This window comes from Megalops cyprinoides, chromosome 15, assembly GCF_013368585.1.
Source record: "Megalops cyprinoides isolate fMegCyp1 chromosome 15, fMegCyp1.pri, whole genome shotgun sequence".
Taxonomy (NCBI): domain Eukaryota; kingdom Metazoa; phylum Chordata; class Actinopteri; order Elopiformes; family Megalopidae; genus Megalops; species Megalops cyprinoides.
Window position 1 is genome coordinate 18,850,421 of NC_050597.1, and position 20,888 is coordinate 18,871,308.

At 42.4% G+C, this 20,888-nt stretch overlaps 1 protein-coding gene across 1 annotated transcript in view; it reads right to left on the minus strand.

The window, feature by feature from the left end:
- dntt (deoxynucleotidyltransferase, terminal) overlaps positions 1-20,888 on the minus strand; it is a 57,132-nt gene that overhangs the window by 28,681 nt on the left and 7,563 nt on the right. Inside the window, exons 3-7 of the mRNA XM_036547372.1 lie at positions 19,582-19,689; positions 13,889-14,059; positions 12,609-12,680; positions 12,007-12,130; positions 8,928-9,060 (exon numbers count right to left, since the gene is read on the minus strand). Coding sequence (XP_036403265.1) covers positions 8,928-9,060; positions 12,007-12,130; positions 12,609-12,680; positions 13,889-14,059; positions 19,582-19,689 — 608 coding nt within the window. The remainder of the gene's footprint in view (positions 1-8,927; positions 9,061-12,006; positions 12,131-12,608; positions 12,681-13,888; positions 14,060-19,581; positions 19,690-20,888) is intronic.

Sequence of the window (20,888 nt, forward strand, 5' to 3'; positions counted from 1 at the left end):
AATGGAATTACAAATAGACTCGGTGTATTAAGAACTTTCCATTATTTTTGAAAAATCAGTAATTTCTCCCAAGCATAGTTGCATGACTTTCATAGTCAGAAGATTGTCCAAAGCCGTAATGATATTCATATTTTCTAACTAGTCAGCACACCCCTGAGATATGTATGTATTGATGTTATCTAACGAGCAAGCGCGGTAGGTAATGAATTAATAACGTAGTGATAGAGGTAACATGATCCAATGTCACGGCCTGTTAAATGTGCAAATTCGTGTCACTCTAAAACCATTTTATTCTTTTTTCTCTGTGTCAACGCTGTGCCCACTGATTCACTGCACCACTTAACACACTACAAAGCGAGTGCACACACACACACACACACACACACACACACACACCGTGAGCTCTTGGAAAGGTTGGGAGGGTACGCTGTCTTAATTATTTTTTCACTAACGGGGAAAAATAAAATAAAAGTCTAGGCTTGACACAGGGTTATTAGCTCACCATTGTTTGAAATGTCCTGTGTCCTACTCTCTTTGATATTCAAATTGCCTGTATGATATGGTTCTAATTAGAGGGGCCTCGATGAACTGTACAAGAGATCCACAAGTCTCCAGACAGCAGGAGTTTTGAAAAATAATTTTATTTAAACCAACCAAGAACAACAACTTTAAGTTGAAGGAATAAGGAGCTCCACACACAGCATGACCTACAGACGGGTGACAAATTAAAGGAAAAGGGTCACTGCAAATCAATACAAAGTTGTTCTGAGTGATCACCTTTATCCTATGATGAAACATTTCTATCATGATGGGATTGGTCTCCCTTACTAAGACACCTTATGTTGGCTTTTCTTTTAATTTGTCAGCCATCTGTATATCCATCCATTTTACTCAATCATTGAGAAACTCCAAAGCAAACCTTTAGAGGCATCAAAGTTTTCTGGGATGGACAAAATAAAAATTCTACCCTGTCATGAATACCGCTGGAGTACTATCATACTTAAGTTCTATAAAGGTCTATATAGGGAGCATAGGGACTGCAATCACTGTAGTGGAACTTTACGATGGTGTTGTCACAGGTCCCAGTCCAACAGTAAGATGGCTAGTCATGTCTGCCGAATGTGAATGGAAGAATACCTCTGCCACAACCCGCTGTTGTTCACTGACATTAGGCTGAGAAACGGGGTGCTCCAACCCCCAGCTGTTCCCTTTGAAGGAAACCGTCGAATAAATAAACCTAAGCAGAAAATCTCACAGTTAAAAATACAGACACAAGAACAAATGAGTCTTCTGTCTCACAGCTCCTGCCTCAGCGTGGGGGCTACCAGAGAGGCAGGGACCAGGAGCCACGCAGCAATGGGAGGGGGAAAAAGTGACGGAGAAGCAGAGAAAGGTCATCATTCCATGCTTAACCCAGTGGGCGTAAAATGAAACGCTCACCATTTGGAACTCAACAAGGCATAACTAATACACTTCAGAGTCATTGTAATGCGGGGGAAACCAGCTAGAAATGGTCTGATTAGAGCAGAGGAAAACCTGGCCTGCAGGTTTAATCAGACAATACAAATCAGTGCTTTGCTCTGTGAGTGTTAACCTGGAGCGCCAGCGTTTTGACTGTTTTGGAAAAGGCTTTACCCTGAGGACAGAAAGTGCTTACCTTCACATCATCTCGTCTGGGCTAGACCTTTTGAAATTGAAGCTTTATATGAAACTTTTGATGCATTACATTTTGAATTATCCACAATATGAAAGTCATCACATTTCATTTACTACTAAAATATTAAAGGTACAACATTAGAGGGAAAGTAGAATCAGGCGAGATGCCATAACATACTGTGCTGTAGCATCTAAAAGCAGGCTGGCTTGAAGAGACACATTTTGTATTTATAACTATCATTTAGATCATCAGCAGACACCTCTGTCCAAGGCAGCTTGTCAATATATTAGATACCATCCATATGCACAGCTGGCTATATACTAAGGATATGCAGGTTCAATACTACATCCAGGATTCAAACCAGCAGCAGATAGGTTGGCTTACAGGGAAAGCTCCCATAATCACCATGACAAACTCATGAATTAATTAATTTTGAAATATGTCATGTCTTCTTAGAGATGTAAAGTACACTGAATAAATTTCTTCATCATTCACTTCCAAAAAAAGAGGCCATGGGTTTTCTGAATATAATTTTAATGATTATGAGATCAACAGCCTCCATCTTATAATGCCTTCTACAGCAGCTCCTACTGCTTTTGCTTGTTCCTATCTATAATTTATTGGGCCAAACTGAAATGTGTCTCAGAATAAGGGCAACTACTTCTGGCTGCCACCATACCAGTACCGTCATGCCTTGCAGGGGGTCTCTAGACTCTCTGGTTGGCGCCAGCAAGAGGAAGTAATTAACTAAAGCAAAGTCACTAAGTTGAGGCCTTGTCACTCATGCAAAAGTGATTCCCACACACACCACAGAAACCTGGAATTTGCAGGAAAACCAGCCACTGGGACACCTGGGGCAATTATTAAACATCAATCACACTAAACTGGTGTAGACACACACACACACACACACACATATATATATATATATGTATGTATATATATATATATATATATATATAGAGAGAGAGAGAGAGAGAGACAGAAAAGGCCGGCATGTTGTTTCAGTAGCCAGAGGTCTGTGGGACGGTGATGCCGAAGCAAATGCACAGAGGGTCCCATCTGCTGACACAGCTGCGCCAGATACCACAATACAGCCCCTGCTTTACCCAGAGACTCAGCCTGGCCTTCGCCGCGCTGGCTGATGCAGTCCTGCATTGCAGATGTGTTCTGAATATAGGTCTGGAGAATTATGAGCACCTATTCAGTTTACTACCAATCAATTTCCAGACTCCAGGGATTTATTAAAGTACACACACACACACAGAGGCAAATTTGGAAGGTCTGTCACTGTATACTGGCAACCCTGACCTGGATACAACAGCATTACAGCCCACTGCTGTGTAATTTTAGCTGCTTATTTCTGTGCACATTCTGCATTTAAATCAATCCCTTTCAGCAATAAATATAAATACAACCGTGTGTCAAAGGCTTTCTCTACAGTAGTGAGATGTTTTTATTCCTAATAGTAGGGCCCTGACAGCTCAGAATGATCGTGTAGCATTAGTTGCCCACTGAAACCCAACTTTATAACTCAAAGAGTCAGATATATTTAAAAATGGCAGTGATGGACATTTCAAAAGCAGCGTGGGTTTCTGTCAGGAATACGCTGACAGAATTTTCTAGGTCCTCAACACTCCATCAGCAACATGAAGTGTTTCCACATGCACTGCTTACCTTTGTAGCGTGAGTAAAAACATAAATCATTCAGTATTTCTGTACATAACAAATAAAATATACATGTATATTTACAAGTAAATGAGAGACCATAAATGAGTAATAACCTGCTTGGAAGCATTGCTCTGCTACTAAAGGAATGTCAAAAGCAGCCCCTACCAACTATTAGAAATAAAAAATTTTTTGGATGTCATTAACAGATGATTACATTTGGGCACATTTTCAGAATCAGTTGTGTTCATTTAGACATTAAAACAGGGAAAAAAAAACTTCAACATGCGCAGTGGGAGATAAAACAATAACCCTTTCAAATTCAAAATGTTAATTTCTTGTCTCACACTTACATGTATAGACACAAAGAAAGGTCACTGCTGACACAGAGCGAATACACAAAAGGAAGAAGAATCTCTTTTATAAAGGCATATGGAAGTGCACATGCGAAATTGTACATGTTATATGCTGGCTTTAAGGGGCCTTTGAGTGACAACACTCAAATCAATATTCACAGAAATTAAAAATAAATACAGATATAATACTGACCTGAGATTGTAATGCAATATGAGTGAGACTGTCAAGTATTGTATTTGGGATGTGTGCATTTGCTGATCTATTGTAATAGTTTTTATTTTTTCCTGTTTTTTCTTATCTTAATATTTGGTTTGGAAATGAGTAAACACATTTTCTTTTAATACCCTGAGCTTTCATATACTTTACGGCAAGTGTGAAAGGTGAAAGTAGCTGTATCAAAGTGAAGATGGCTTGATTAAATCCTGTCCATTTGAGCCATTACATTCATTCACACTCTGAAATGATAGAGATAGAGTTCTGCCTGAAATCTATTTTCAGGCACATTCACTTAAAGCTTTGTCTGTCAGTTGCTGCCCCCAAATGTCCCAAAAATTGAGCTTGATGTGAAAGGTGTCAAGGTTATAAATTCCTGACAGTCTTCTCCAGTATCAGCGAGATCACAGGTAAGAAAAACGGTGCATGCTTTTTTTTAAAGACGTTTGCGTGATGTGTGAGGCCTAGTGATGGCGTGTATGTTGGCACCACTGTTGCCATCTTAACCATTTTGTCACTTCAGGTTCTGAATTCATTTATAATACAAGTGACAGAAATAGTGAGACATTAATTCTTCTGTTACACAAAAGTACTCAGAATAGTAGGACACAGGCAGTGTATACAGTAAATTCCCTCAATAACCCCCAGCCCCACCTCTGGGAATTTGCAACAGCAAAAAAGTAACTTTTAAGGCCAAGCTCTTCTCTGCTCTAAAGAGTTGGCAACACTGATTGGTACAATGGCAAATGAGTTTTAAGTCTGAGAATCCTGACAGTTTTATGGAAAGCAAAGTTAAAGTCTCAAGGTTGTTCACTGGCCATTGTAAGCACAAACAGCAAAACAGTTTTAGAGATAAATGGGAACCCCCATTAAGCAACCTGAAAATTTATGAATAAATAAAGCCACCAAACAATGCAATTGAGATTAAAAGTTCCTTGACCCGAATTATAGAAGGAGACACCTAGCAGTGGATTAGGGGGAAGCTGATTGAGGAATTGTATTATCTTACAGCACAGCCATGCCGGGCAAAACAGCTTAAATTTAGTAAGACCCAAAGCATTTCTGCAGGATACTGCTTAACTGTATGTGGTTATTTTGCTCACCATCATTAATGCTGATGTAGTTCTAAATTACACTACAAGACAAGGGGATTGTCCAAATTATGATTTTGGGGTTAGGGATTCAATCTGACCTCAATGGTGCATGCCTTTCACTTGCAAATTTAAGATAGTATTAAGTATTAGCAATATTTTGCAATATTACAGTGCTCACACATTGACTTGACAGATGTGCAGTTCTTCACTTGTCAGCATAGAGCCCAAATCTGGCCATTCGCACACTGTGCTTCTTTCAGCCCCTTTGACAGTTTCCTATGCATAATACTTTCAATATCTTTTCTCATGGTCACGTGACCATTTGTTTTTCTTGTCACCTTCCAGCTGAACTCTCTGTGTCATTTTTGCCAGGTGTGGGGTGAAACCTACCAGCATAAGCAGTGCATGTGAGCAGCATAGTTATTGACATCCAGGAATCAAGCTCACAAAAAAAACTCACCTACAGCAGGTTGGAGCAGTAATACAGGCATAGAAGGTGGGGATCCTAACACAGTTTGGGCACTAATGTGGGAGGAGCAAGACTGTGTGCACAGTGAGACACCTATCCCTGTTCCTCTCTCTCTCAGAGAGGAGGGAATAACACATACTTGCTGTTTCCACCCATACCACCAAAGGTGTCCAGCCTATAACTGCTGCCCTGCCATCTCACAGTCCCCTGAATGTCAGCCCTGCACTGGTGCCTGAGGCTTTTCACCCCAAGCACATTCAGCTAATAAGAGGCTTTTTCACAATCAGTGGCCGTTCCACCAACACATTCTTAAGGCTGATGTATGCGTTACAAGCATTTATAAAGAGCTGCTTACTGATGTCATCTAATGAAGCATGTGGACAACAGCACAACACTACGTAGTTCACTCACACACTGCAAAGTGTCCTGACAGGTAATTCTTCCAAATACACTTGGGTCATATGCACTATTTGTGGGTATATCAATAAAAGTTTTTGTGCGTATAGTGTGTCTATGATCAAAATGACAGACATTTTGGAAGTCATCCCTTTTTTTTTTTTTTTTTACCTGGAATGTTTTTTGGTACAAACGAATTTCACGTCTACTCCTGATTTATATTCTAATTTATATGTGAACAAAATGACCCTTTGCAGTTCCAATTGATAAAACACGATTCAGTCTGCATTCAGTCTGCATTCAGTCAGCATTATTGGAAGTAACTCATCTATTCAGTACGCTTATATTACCTTTAATTTGCTTGCCAAATTATAATTGCTACTCAATCTACACTGTATTCACATTCTGAAAAGTATTTGATTCTGCGCTTATAAGAAGATACTGGCACTCAGTATTTACCACAGTTGCATCGATTTACAGAAATGAACTAATACAAATGTAAACCTGCACATCATTATTATCTGGGACAACAAAAATCCCAGCAAAAGAAAAAAGGCAAACGCAGGTGAAATAGCAAGTGCAGAAGGTGAAGCGCAAACTAGACACCGTTTCAGTCAAGCGACCATCATCAGTGCTTTTCTCTTATTTATTTTGAAACCTTGTCTGATGACACTGCTGGTCAGCCCAGCTCAAGATTAAATAGTATTTAACATCTGCTTTTGACTGCTTGTTGTTTATCATTTTCATCTCTAGATTTAAATTGTATAATCCAATTTCTCTTCTAACAACAAGGTATGACAGATGCCAACGTGTTCTGGTTTTGAATTTGCTGCAGACTTGTTTTTTACTGATAATTCACCAATTATATGCTGGAATCCAATAGAACATATGGGATGGCATCTTGCATTTGTGTTCTGTCGAAATCCGAACTGTCCATTGGCCATTGGGGTCTTGAGTAGTCCTTATGTTATGTAGCAGCATGACTATACAATAAATTTATATTGTCAGGGCTAATAAATCAGGTCTTAGACACTTGTGATGCCCCATGTGGTTCTAGGCTACATTTAACAGTATAATCACATATAGGTATAAGAATCACACTCAGAGTTGCTTTGCTTCACTTAAAGTTATAATTATTCTCATCTACAGGTCAACAAGCCTCACAAATTCCCTTATTTAACGGTTTCTCATCAGAAGGAGAGGGCCAGACAAAATGGTAATAAAAAACTGTTTCTTGTCTTCACTCTATCCTTAACCCCTGTGCCTGAGTAATGGTAGAATAAACCTTTCATCCTGCTACACTCCCACGGTGAAATACAGTCTGTCTTCAACAACAAACTGATGCTGAATTATTAACCACCATGGTATGGCACAAACAGGGCCGGGGGAAGACAATCCAGCACTCTGGGCAAAATAGGAATATGCCGCCCCCTGCGTTCAAATTTTTAAGAGAAAAAAATGCCAATTTATCACATATTGAGCCCTATTTTTGACTTAAGACAGGTGTAATGAATTAATACTGTTGACTCATCATTTAAAAGAGGACCTTTCTTGCTTTGGCTGCTGCAAACTCTTCCGTTATCTCGGAGTAATCCAATTTGCGACAGACTTGGTGCTCAATTGAAATTTCGGCCAATCTATTCAAATGATCTTGTGACATTGTCAAACACAGATAGTTTTTTGCAAGTTTGAGACGCCAAAAACTCCCCTCTCCTGATGCCACGGTTACCAGCACAGTTAACAATAAGCGCAGGGCAACACTAAGATTTGGGTACAAATCCAAAACACTTTCCCGGTAGGTGTACCTAAGCATGTCAATGGGTGAATCTCCCTCTTACGTTCCGAAGCTAGGCTAGTCACTGCTGCACTAGAACTGGCTAGACTAAGGTTAGCTTCTTGAGCAATATGGGAACCATTCGGCACTAATACTGTGCTGACTGCTACACTCTCCAAGTGGCACTAAAATTGTGCTTACTGCTACACTCTCCCAACAGTGCTAATACTGTGCTGACTGCTACACTCTCCAAATGACACTAATACTGTGCTGACTGCTACACTCTCCAAATGACACTAATATTGTGCTGACTGCTACAGTCTCCCAACGGCACTAATACTGTGCTTACTGCTACACTCTCCAAATGACACTAATATTGTGCTGACTGCTACACTCTCCCAATGGCACTAATACTGTGCTGACTGCTACACTCTCCAAATGACAGTAATATTGCGCTGACTGCTACGCTCTCCCAACAGCACTAATACTGTGCTGACTGCGACTCTCACCCAATGGTACTAATACTATGTCGACTGCCACACTCCCTCACTGCCACTAATCCTGCATTGACTGTGCTGATGCTACACTCTTCCAGGCCACTAATGTTGCGCTAACTGCTGCACTCTCTCAAAGCCACTGATTCTGTGTTGAGTGTGCTGACTGCTACATTCTCTCTGCGCCGTAGAGTCATGCATTGTGCACATTAACACATCACAAAAGAGATGAAGAAGAAAAGGTGTAGCCCCGAAGCAAAACCCCAGTTGTGTGTTAGGTCTTTCATGTCCGTTCACCGTGAATGTCAAATTATCATGTGAATATGCTGCTACCTTGTTGTTGTTGCATGTAATTACAATATGCAGGCTTGTACAGAGGCCCCAGTTCTTTAATGGAAGGAACAAAGGAACAGTTCCTTTCAAGTGGAAAAATCACACTTCACTTTGCAGATCATTTCCACTGCCAAAAGGACATTATGCTGAAATTCATATTTTCCTCTGGGTTAAACAAAATTCAAAACAGGTTCTACCCTGCTATTACTCGTATTACACACACACACACACACACACACACACACACACACAGACACATATATATATATATATTCTTTTTCACGAACACATACACTCTTGGATGCCTTCTGAAGTACATGAAGTAAAACTGTATTGTAAAGCACATCACAACTGGCATCATAATTGTGCTATGACACAAGTGCTCTGATCACCTCCTGCCAGGGGGGCATGGGAAAGGCTGTGATGGGTGATGTAGACTGTTGAAGGAAGAAGTCAGTTGCTCAGGGTTTACCTGCGAAAGCCACCTGTCAGGGCCACAATGGCATCAGGTGCAATCGAGTGAACAATGTCCTCCACTATCCTTCCCATTGCATCTGCCTCTGCCTTGCTAACGGCCCTCGAGATGTCTTCATAGTACAGGAAACCTGCCATTCAGAGAAAATGAAGGCAACAATTAATCAAACACATCATCAATCATAGACATCACTGTCATCGCTGTCATATGTTGCAGAGACCCGCTAGACCTAGGCCTAGACACAGGTCTAACATTATGGCCAGTATGAAGGCGTAAGGTCAGAAATGGTTCCTGTTGGTTGTGAGCACAATAATCTGCCTGTTCAGTTGTAGACCAGCACTGTAATTCCATCTTCTCTGCCAGGGTCTGAGGTTGTTTATGCTTTAGAAGGCTGGACACCTGCTGAACTGAGCTATTATGACATTACTTCCTGCAGATCATGCTCTTCTACATCAGGGAATGCTGAAGTGAACTGCAGGGATTCAAACTCTGACTGACCCTATGATGTGCAATGGGAGTCAGAGATGATTAGGTGCATCAATATAACACAGGCATGTTATTTGGTGTGCACAATGAGAAATAAAGATTAAAGTTTGTTACACATTTGTACTGTGCAATGAAGAGAAAAAATGCACATAAAAATCAATGAAAGAGCAGGCCTTTATAAGCATCCCATTCCAGACTGCTGCACAACTGCATCAAAATTGCGGACAGCCTGGTACCATGTCACCGCTTAATGACTGGCTTTGGGCCTTCCAACTGAACGAATGAAAACGTGCCACTCTGCCATTAAATGACCCGATTTTTTTTTTCCAGACATTGATTGGTGTAGCTATGATCAGGTATATGTGGCTACAGGGTGGAGCTTGAGCTCTCGAGTTAATACACTTGAGACCAGCAAATGCTTTTCTGTCACAATGTGAGGGTCTGGCTGCAGGGTAGAGCTGAGGCCTACAACTGGACCTTTTACTATAAGCCTCAAGCCAAAGGCTGTCATGCCTGCAGTTTTTATAAATCACTGTGTTCAAACCAGCTGTGTCCTTCAGCTCACATTGAACACTTGTGCCCTCCATTTGGAAATGTTTATTTAGACCCAGCCAGATTTTCATGGAATCTCAGGTTTGTGTGAATTACTACTTTAACCTCTGCCACTCTGTGGATCCCACACATCCCTCTCACTTTAAATATCCACTGCCCATTAACACACAGTATACACAGTACACACATTTTTCAGACACTTTAAATACTTTTTTTTTCTCTCACTATCATTCCCGTGAGGTCCTGCGGTTCACGAACAAAAAGCATTAATTATCTCTCTCTGGCTAAGCGGATGAGTGCCTTATTAAATTCAATGCTCTGCCTGTGACATTTAGAATTTTTCATGCTGTTTCTCCCCTATTATAATGAAGACGGTTAATCCCAGCCATTATCCCGCCGTGCTTTACCTGCCTCTCTGCAGCTCGCCACTGTTGACTCTTCCCCCGCAGGCTTACGGTGCACCACGCCATCTTAACCAGTAATCCCACTACATGCATTCAGAAACTCTCATTTCTACCCCGCACGGGAGAGCATTCTAAACTGTCCCCGCGATTCCAGCCAATCTGAGGCCAGAAGGGTTTTTGTCCTTTTCCCCAAACATCTGTCTGTTTTTGTTAGTGAAGCGGAACCACGTGCGATTTAACTTTACTAATCACGGTATAAAAATTGCTTCTTGAAAGTGTTACAGTCGCAGGGGAGCCTGGATTAGCCTGTCAGGTACAAGCCGCATTGCGCCGAGACGACCGAACGGAAGGCCCTGAATTTTGAGAGCTGAAGTGTAAATACCCTAACACTGTTAAAATGTCTTAACTGAGACCTTAAGCTTGCTGTGAAAGAATATTCAGATCCATTCGGTCACATCCAAGCATGCCTTGACAGCTGTCCGGACACTTGGTGGCACCTTGTTAAAAGTTCCACGGTGACTCTGCATTAGCGCGCTGAAGGGAGCGCGTCTGCGGTGTGACATTGAAACACGTGGAGAGTCGGCACATTAGGAAAACGATCTTGGGGGAGGGAAGGCACAACAGGAGAGCTTTGGAAGGTGGACACGATATTTCTTGTCGATGCTCCACAGACCTGCTTTAGCCAGTAAGCACAGTGGGGTGGGCGGGAATTCTGCCCTGTAGGCGGCAGGTTTGAGCTCCAGAGATAAGACAGCTGTCACTCAGTAGGTCAGCACTTAACCCCTTTCCTGCAGTGTGAAGCGCAAATCCTTCTCTGTAAGGAAGAGTGGCACTGGGGCTCTGCGTTGAGAAAAAAAGACTCTTCAATCCTTTGAGAAATGGCTTTGGCCACTGTGTGGGGCCTTTAAACTTTAGCAGATCCACAACCTCCATCCCCACCTCCTGTTTCACCAACAGACCTGAAATCCGGTCACCTCTCACATAATTGAAGACAAAAGTAGTCAGGGAGTCAGCAGACCTATCTGTAAGCAAAGTCCCTTACAAAGCAGACGGACGGGTATGGCAAATGTCCGCCTAAACATTTCCCCTTGGTTTGATTTTTTTTTCTTTTTTATGAAAGGACCCTCTGTGCTCTTTAATTATCTAAAGCCCCCCTGGACATGGCACATCAGGCTGGAGTGTTAATAGTCTGCAGCGCATCACTGCCGTCTCTGTCAGAACGCCTCCCCCAGGACCCCAGCCCGTCTACGGGCACAGCGCATCTGCCCGCGCTCAGCAGGGCCGTCAAATTTTAATCGACAAAATAATGTGGTTTCACATTAAAAAAATCATTATTTCACAATGGCCATTTCACATACACTGATTCCTCCCCTGCCATCTTTCACTGCGTCTTCGGGAAAGAAATCACCCTTTGTATGTTGATTGTCAATGAATCTGGGATTTTTTTCTTTTCTTTTTTTTTTTTTATGACCATGGAAAATAATTGAAGCATCACATAAAAATGAACTCCTGAACCAATTAAAGACAGAGCTGCTCTCTTTGACTCGTTGCCTTTCTGTTTTATATAGTATTATATTAACCAGGTGATGACCACAGTGTAATGAGAGAGAATATATTGTGGGGAGTGGAGTTACCTGCTGTCTGCATCTTGTTTAAATTTAAGCTCTGGTCAGCATGGACTTCCTCAAATGTGCGGTGCCCTTTCCGGTACCACCTCTCTGCAGTCTTCGGACCAACACCAAACACGCTTGTGAACAGCTGCCAACAGAACCAGAGTGGTAAGGTGAAGGATTCTGGCGGTAAGGCTCTGAGCCTTTGATCAACTGGATGCAGAATTGATACCCAGGTTAGGTTCTGCAATCGCACCGTTCACCATGGCACTCCACCAGGAATAGCTTCAAGAAATAATCAGCTGTACAAGTTCTCAATGTGTTAAACACAAACTAAATAAACTTTGCTGGATAAGGGTGTCTAAGCCATGAAGAAAATGTCATCTTTAGAGGGGTGAAGACTGGGAATTAAGTCATCCAAAAATGTCTCAGTGAAGATCATGCCACATTTCTGGCCAGCAAAGACATCTGAGGTCTTTATGTGGCAGACCACAAAATGATGCAATGAGGGAGAAATGTTCCCCTGATTTTTTGTGTTTTTCATCCATGTTTTTGCTTGTTGCACAAAGTAAGGAGGGGTGATGGGGCTTTGTAACAAAGGTGGGAGAACACAAGAAACCACTGACCTTCAGAGTTCTGTATCTGTCGTCATTCAGAACAGTCTCAACTTTGGAGGAGCTGCCGCTCTCAAGGATCTCCTGTGGAGCAGGAAACGTCCATCTTTTTTTATCCTCTTTACAGCAGTTAAGCAATTCTGTGACTGTTAGTTGCAAAAACATTTTAGAATCTGAGTTTCCTGGGCTGTTTTTCCCAAAAGTGAAATTGGGTAACACTGAGCCACAAATGCTTGAAATGGTTATTCCAGAAGTGCAGGGTTTCCTATCAGCTCAGTAAAGTAAAACATTTGAGAAAACGAATCGAATTAAGTCAAGTTTTACAGCTTTAATGAGATTCTGAAAAACTCATTTTGGGTAGCTCACGCTGTGTGTTTTTGAAAAGGTTTTCTCACTAAAGGTTTTCTCTCCCATCGTGGGAAAAGGCCTAATTCTCTGGTCACATTTGAAGCGTCACAATATTGCATTTATCAGAGGAGGAAAGATCTGAGGATTAACATTCAAAGCAACATCATCAGCACCGTTATACACTGTTATGCTGGAGCAAACACCCCAGAGACTACACAGAAAAGTCTATTATAATGGCACAACCTTAAGAAAAAAAGGACGTGTGCTTTTAATTAGTATTTTTGTTATTGCAATCCTGTATGTATGTATGTGAGTGTGTGAGTGTGTGTGTGAGTGTGTGTGTGTGTGTGTGTGTGTGTGTGTGTGTGTGTGTGTGTGACTGTGTGCGTGTATATACATGAATGTGCGTATACAGCAGACTCAGGCACAGTAGAACAGAGGATACAGTGAAGCTTCAGTTGGACTATGAGGAAGTCCAGTCAGCTGGATGAGCAGAGGGAGACACTTTCACCGCCTGGCAGAGGGTCCACTGTTACTTATCCATCATTTTTCTCCCAGACTAATTATTAATGTGAATCACTTGTAAACCATGAGAGAAATTTGCCAGTATCTACATAAATGTAATTGCATTATATACGATTCTGAAATATCTTTTCAGTTTCCGGACTTGCTTTCTTTATATTTTATACAGACAAAGCCTTTGTCTTGTTAGGTTGCCACCTCAGTCTTTACCCGTGTTTTTTATTCCCAAAATTTGATGACCATATTTGACAGTAGGCAGTGCTTTCTGCCACCCCTAGCAAATTGAGAGGAGGTCAGCAAGGAGGCCATACACAAATCTCGCTGACAGTTGTTTAGTCGGAAGTTTTTCCATGTGAAGAGGCCCTGACAGCCTGTCAGAAGGGATCGGGGTTATGACGCGGCATCGCCAGAATGGACACTACCTCCATGACAGCTCGTGTTTGGTCTCCCAGGCAGGGGACACCCTCCAGGTCGGAAAGGCAGCGGACCGCAGCCGGCAGGCTCTTCAGAACCGACGTTGCCCGCATGAACGCCAGGCAGGGCCCCTCGTTCTCGTTCAACTCCGAGTGTTCTGCCAGAATCTCAAATGCATCCTGAAGAACAAAGAGGGGGGGAGAGAGAAAGAGAGAGAGAGAGAGAGGGAGAGGTGTGTCAGCCAAGCAGCCACACGTCATGTGCGACGACCCAAGCCGGTACTCAGAGGAGCTCGGACACAGGCGGTGCATCTCCACCACGCTACGCCGGTCTCCCGGATCTCTTGGCTGACTGGGTGGTGGCACTCAGTTTCAGAGCGCCATGGAGGAGCCTGTCATTTCCCACTAATTCACAGCAGTGTCCCTGGAGAGCTCAGCCATGATGCTGCTGGTTGATCATGAGAGCTGCTCTTTTGAAAGATTCCAGACATCAGAGAAAAAAGCCTGAGTGTGGAGGTCTGGAGGGACACAGGTTTCTACCAGATCAGTAGAGGAAGGGTGGCACACCCAGGTCATACATACTCCTACCAAGCTTGTTTCCTGCACAGCTAAAACCTCCGCATATGGGCCACTGCTGGCAATTGGGAATAGGTCAAAATACAGGATATAACTCTACACTACTCTACTCTATTCTAATTTGAACCATTTACCTTTAAACTGCAGTACCATACTGCATATTGCATAGTTCTTGCAAACTGTTCAACCTACTCACTTGTTCATACGACACCTTTGCCTGGATGTTTTACATATAATAGGTGTTATCTGTTTATTTAACTGGACAGTTTACTGAAGCAATTCTGGTTAAAGTACCTCACTCAGAGGTACCACAGCAGTGTCACATGAAATAAACCAGCAACTTCCCAGTTATGAGAGGTTTTCCCTAACCACAGGGATTCTGTTCTGGGTTGCTTCCCTCTCCCTGTCTGAACTAGAGGTACAGTACATCTGTCTATTTGCTGGACCAAGAAGAGTCTACAGCACTTCTGGGTGCTTCACACACAAACATTCTAACTCTATAGAGGAAATACCAGACCACATTCCCACACAGATAATCCACATCCATAGAGGAGATACTCACAGATATAGTCTCATTTCCTCACTGGGAAATATTAGTGGGTAGATATAGAGTTGGGCTCAGGTTTAGCTGCTTATACAGTGCTGTATGGCTAAAATGACAGACCCCCTTACCACCCCAATTCCTTTAAGTACTGTAATAATTCACTGTCAAAGCAAATGTATTCAGCCTGCAGTTCAATTTGCAGAAAATAAATCAATAAATTGCTCCAACAACCAACAATACTTCTCGACAGACATTTTTTTTCTGGAAAAAAGAAAATGTTTGATTCAGTGTAATCAGTGTAACGTAAGCTCCTGCCCAGGAAAGACTAAAAGCAGGGAGCAGGATGGTAGGGGGGAAGATTATGGTGACACGCCGTGTTAAATGAGAGTGTCTGCCTGTCAGCTCATCAGTAAAGGCCCTGGGTTCGGCAAACCCTGTGAAATAACCGTGGTGTAATTTTGACAAACGACGCCTTGACAAAACCTGAAATAAGAGCAGGGATGTATCCTTTTTAATCTTTGTCAGAAAAACAGCCAGCTGTTTAACCCCTTCTCTTCAAAGGGAGAAAAGGCTTTTAAATATTCACCGCATTGTGGGTGCTGAAATTGCCAGGGGCTGCAGAACAATTCGTTTCAATAACTGACATCTCCCAACTTATGCCATGCAGTGCCCTTTTCTCAGGAAGGAAATTTTCATTAAACATGCATTAGGAATACATTCATTTTGACAAAAAAGCAGCTCGGTTTACTAAAAGAAGGAGACATGTCGGGCTTGTTTTGTGGCATGTTGTGTCGCATTTGATTTGTAACTCCTTTGTGTGACGCGTGGCTCCTGAAGCCTGTGCAGTCCTTGAATGCATAGTGCCCCTTCTGAATTTGCAAAGAAAGGAGCAGAAAGGCAAGACATGAATGAATACATTGACTTCAATAGTGCAGTGCTCTTTGATTCCAAATTCAGGAGTACAATTAATGAGACTTTGGCAGATCAAATGTCATGACAAGGTGGGGCGGTGGCAAGGCAATGAAAAATGGAGACACTGTGTCAGGGATTTATCTCTGATGATTAAATTACTGCCACCACTGCACCCTCTGCAGGTGTTTTCACCTGAGAAAATGAAAGATTTGACTACCACGATCTTTCTGCCGCCTGTTTTTCATATTAAGATTATTTCTCAGCAAAAGAGGCATTGATAAAAAATTAGGTTTGTCTTTACAGAGTATGTTATCATAAGGTATAAGTAGAAGCATCATACTGTAAACATTCAGTAGTGTCTGTAATGTGATCCTAAAGCCTGCTTGTTTCCATGCCATGATGCCCTGAGGGCATCTTAGCCCTTGTGCCGTCGTTGTGAGGTGGTGTTCTGTGGGCACGGAGCAGAAGGGCCGTACACTCGCAGCACGGCGGTTCATGGCCGCGACGCCGGGCATCGGGTCAGCGTGGCAGGGCCCTCCAGATGGCAGAGCCACTGATCCGTTCAGCTGACACATCTGCGTTCCCCTCGCTGGTCCAGCTGATGAGCTGAGCCGGGGCCTCAATTGGAGTCGGGAGTTATTCCTTCCCACTGTTTTGGGAGGTGTGTGAGTCGGGTTTTGACGCAGGGGCTTCTGGGAATGTTCGTAATAATCCCTTAACTGAAGCATCAGGGCCACACATGTTGCAGATTGTGGACAGAGAAGATGTGGCTGGGAACCCTTGCCTCTGCCTCTGTCTTGCAGCTCTGTTGTGGACGTGTGGGCGCCTGGCTCTTCACCACCTCTGTCAGCGGGACCATATGGTTCTAGGCTCCATTGGATGGTGGATGCATTTTGCTCCAGTCCAATCAACAAACAACTAGGCTCTTTTTGTTAACCCTTCAAAAAAGGATCCAGGTAAGCAGCGCCCCTACTGTCTGATCCAGGGTCAACTGACCCAACCCTAATTCCATACTATAATACTCTCCTCATTAATCAGAAGCTGATCTGAGTTCACTGTTTTGGGACAATACCATAATTGGAAATGGGAAAATACCCCTATTTGGGAAATACCCCAGTTTAGCTGGAGCCATAGCAACATCATAAGCCCCAAAATCTCACAGGTCGGGTTTACCAAGTCCATCACTATTGCATCTATAACATAAGTATAAAAGAATAATATGAATCAGACTAAAATACATAGTGAATGCAGCAGTGTTGATCACAAAAATGGAGCAAATAAAACAGCCAGACAGGTTGATAAATATAGCCAGCATGACACCATAAGCGCCTCCCTGTTCAAACACTCACAGGCCAAGTGCTACAGTAAACAGTGTGACTGCCGTCTCTCTCTGCAGTGTCCCTGCAGGTCACAGCGGCGCTTATTTTTTCAGTCGCAGGCGGGGGAGGAAGAGCGCAGCACGCTCTCAGAGCATCCGTCTGCTTTTAACTGGAGGGTCCTGGCAGGAGCCCGTCGGTCTGTCACCTGCCCTCCGTGCGGCCGGGTCCAGACTGCCTCGCCGCGTGCGGACCCCAGAAGCCCGGCCAGCTCACCAGCCGCGCTCCCCTTATTGACCTCACTCTGACGGCAGCCGCAGCTCGTCTGCAGTCTTTTCAGGCGAGTCAAAAACAGAGCCATCGCTTCGCAATGTATATTCATGAGCCTGGACCTGTGCCCACACGGGGAGCACAGGAGATGGGGTGGAGACAGTGTTTAAATAAGCGTTAGGGATGAACTGACGTTCAATAATCTGGATGGCTTGTTCCCAATTACAGAGCCTATCATATTAGCCGGCCAACATACAGTACTATCAACATCAGTGCATGAGCATACATGTGCCAGAGGTCACACCTAGCCAAGCACAAGGCCCTTTCGTAAGAACTCGACCCTTACCCTCCTTGACACCTCAAATTTGTACATGTGAATTTACTTAATAGGTCACTCAGCCAGTGTTTCACTTCTTTTATGGTTCATATGCAGTTAAATTCTGTGTTTCTCAGTCCCGGCTCTGCTTACGTACTGCTGTGCGCGTGGGTTTCCACTCCAGCTAAGATGCAGTAATTAGGTTTAATTTCATTTAATACTGCTCGGGATTTGACTTCTGTTGTCAGTCATCTGCTTGAGGTTCTTTGTAATAGAAATATCTTAGATATGTGTGAAAATTAAGCTTAGTATTGAAATATTGAATATTGAAGGCAAGTTAATTTATGCCTTTTCAGCAAATTAACACTAATTTCAACAACTAAAACTGTCAACATACAATAAATATAGTCACGTATTAATCAGAAGGCTTAAAATGGTTAATTAGCCAGTTAGATTCCACTGAGACAGTTTACCTAAATGTGATATATAATATTAATTAGAAGAAACATATCTGTGACACAAACAAAACAAAAGATTCACAGCAGGTAAATGTCAATGAATGACTGAGATACCATGGAAGTCTGTGTGAAAATGAGCCTAGAGAGAGGTCCCCAACAGTTCAAACACACCAGGCAGGGCCATACAGTATGTGTACAGCTGAGAATTCACAAACAAATACTTCCAGAAAAATAAATAACAGTACTGATACTAATGGTAATAATAAGCCAAAGTGTTGATTTTCCAAAGTCTGTTGGGTTCAAATGAAAATTCTCTTTAGTGAATCCATGGTCAGCTTTTTTCTTTAGTTCATTGGTTTTCCTTTAGTTCATTAGTTTTGTTTCCTTGTTTACATATTTGAACATGTGTGTGCATGTGTATACACATGTATGGCTGTGTGTGTGTGTGTGTGTGCATGTGCGCGTGTGTGCGTCGTGTGTCAATCTGAATGTCTGTAGCATAAATTCTGTCCATTCTCCTTCTATTTGCTTAGTCTTTGGTACTATAACAGATTTTGGCAGGTCATCCTCAGCTACAGCTGTTTTCTGTTTACAGCGTTTTTCTGTTTGTTTCACTGTTTGAACGCATTAGAGAGGCAATATTTCTTTGATATCATCCACCAGATTAATCTTCATGATTGCATCTGCCATAATCCGAACCGCTTCTTCCCTTTCTAAAAATACCCTGGAATGTGTCCTGTGGCCCCGGCCGGCTGCATTACGCTGCCCAGATGGCACTGGGAGAGGTCCATCATTGTTTGTGCGGAACTTCACCTCGAGAGCCGTCTGATTTTGGCGTGGTGCGCTTGGCGGCTGGCCCTCGACAGCTCTCCTTGGCGGTTCAGCTGTTGTGGGCGCAGACTCGCAGATGCTGCTCATTTGTAGGTTAATGTTTCCAATCAGGCGCGCGCTAGCCGTCCTCACCAGTGACCCAAACAGTTTGTCCCTTCTTTGCTCCTGTGTCTGATGAACCGCATGTATGACATTGGCGACATCATGAGCGCACATGGTTGTGTGCGTGAACAGTGTAATGTAGGGCCAATCACGGGAAATGAATTTGCCCAAGTGAAGTGTGTGCACATAGAAGCGCTTATGCATGCATCTGTGTGTATGTGCATCTGTGACCGTATATGCATGCCTCAGTGCATGAGTGTATATGTAAGTGCATGAGTGAGTATGTGCATGTTTGTGTGTGTGTGTGTGTGTGTGTGTGTGCGCGCGCGCGCAAATGTTCATGCATGCATATGTGTGCAAAATGAGCGTGTCCTTACCGTGAAGATCTTATTATGGTTTGTCATTGTGGTCCTTCTCTGACAGGCATATTGAGACACGATCCATTTTGGTGCTGTTGGCAGGCATGGTTTGACCAGAGAACAGCTCTCCTGTGGAGAAACATAAAAATCTTCACTGTTGTATTTTGGATATTTTTGTCATGTATCACTGTCAGTCTGTGGATGCTAACTGAGGATCACCCACAGACAGATTTATGAAACTGAATTTTCATTATTATTTTTCTGAAGAAAAAAAAAAGCATACACAAGGAATCCATCTCTGTGGTCCTCTGCAAATAAATAAATAAAATCTGTAGTGCATTTATAATTTATTTCTAACTTACTCTGAAATTGTGTAGATCTTATAAAGCTTTATAGAACATTGGAGATGCATTCCCCTTAAAACAGAGTAGCATTTTAGCACAAAAATGCTTTCAGCAGTTATGACTGAAGTCAGTTTTGGAGGGAATGTTATGAAAGTTGCACTGAAATTGTTAATGGAAAGATCATAGTGTGTAATACTTTACTTGAAGTATATGCGATGTGCCTGTACAGCAACTCCATAATATTTCACATACACCAGTTTTCACAACAGCTATGAAAGCTGATGTTGTACCAAATATCAGAAAAACCCTAAGCCTTAAATGTAACCCTGGACCAAGAGACATAACCAAGGACAGATTTATGCCTTTCCTGAAATCTGTATGAAACACATAGTTGTTGAGCAACATTTCTTGGAACCTTTGTGGACAGAGAATTATGCTAACAAACCTGCCAGTTTTCATCACCCAATAAGCCCAACTGGATAGTGCAACATGTTCATTTGGCTGGTGCAACATGCCCAATTGGATAGTACAACATGTTCAGTTGTACACTACAACATGTCCATTTGGGTCGAATGAGTTACACTGTTTTGTTTTGTTTTTCCAGTTACTTTGATATATTTTTCAAAAAGTTATGGCATAAACCTCTTGATACAGAAGCTCAAATTTTCAGCTTCAACAGCTAAAGCCAATGTGCAAAACCAAAGTTTTGAGTCAGATTTGACGAGTATGTCTTGCAAAAGCAACTACTTCACCAAAATACAAAATTATTAACAGCTGTTACTTCAGTCATCCAAGAAAAATAACAGAATTGCAACTCAGTATAAGATTTTCAAATAATAAACGTAAAATAATAGAAGAATAACATACTAGCATAATAGCATGACTGAGTATGCATGTGATTGTGAGTGTGTGCATGTGTGTACATGTGTTTGTGAGGGCTGTGTGTTTGTATGTTTGTGATTTTGTGTGTCTGAGTCCATA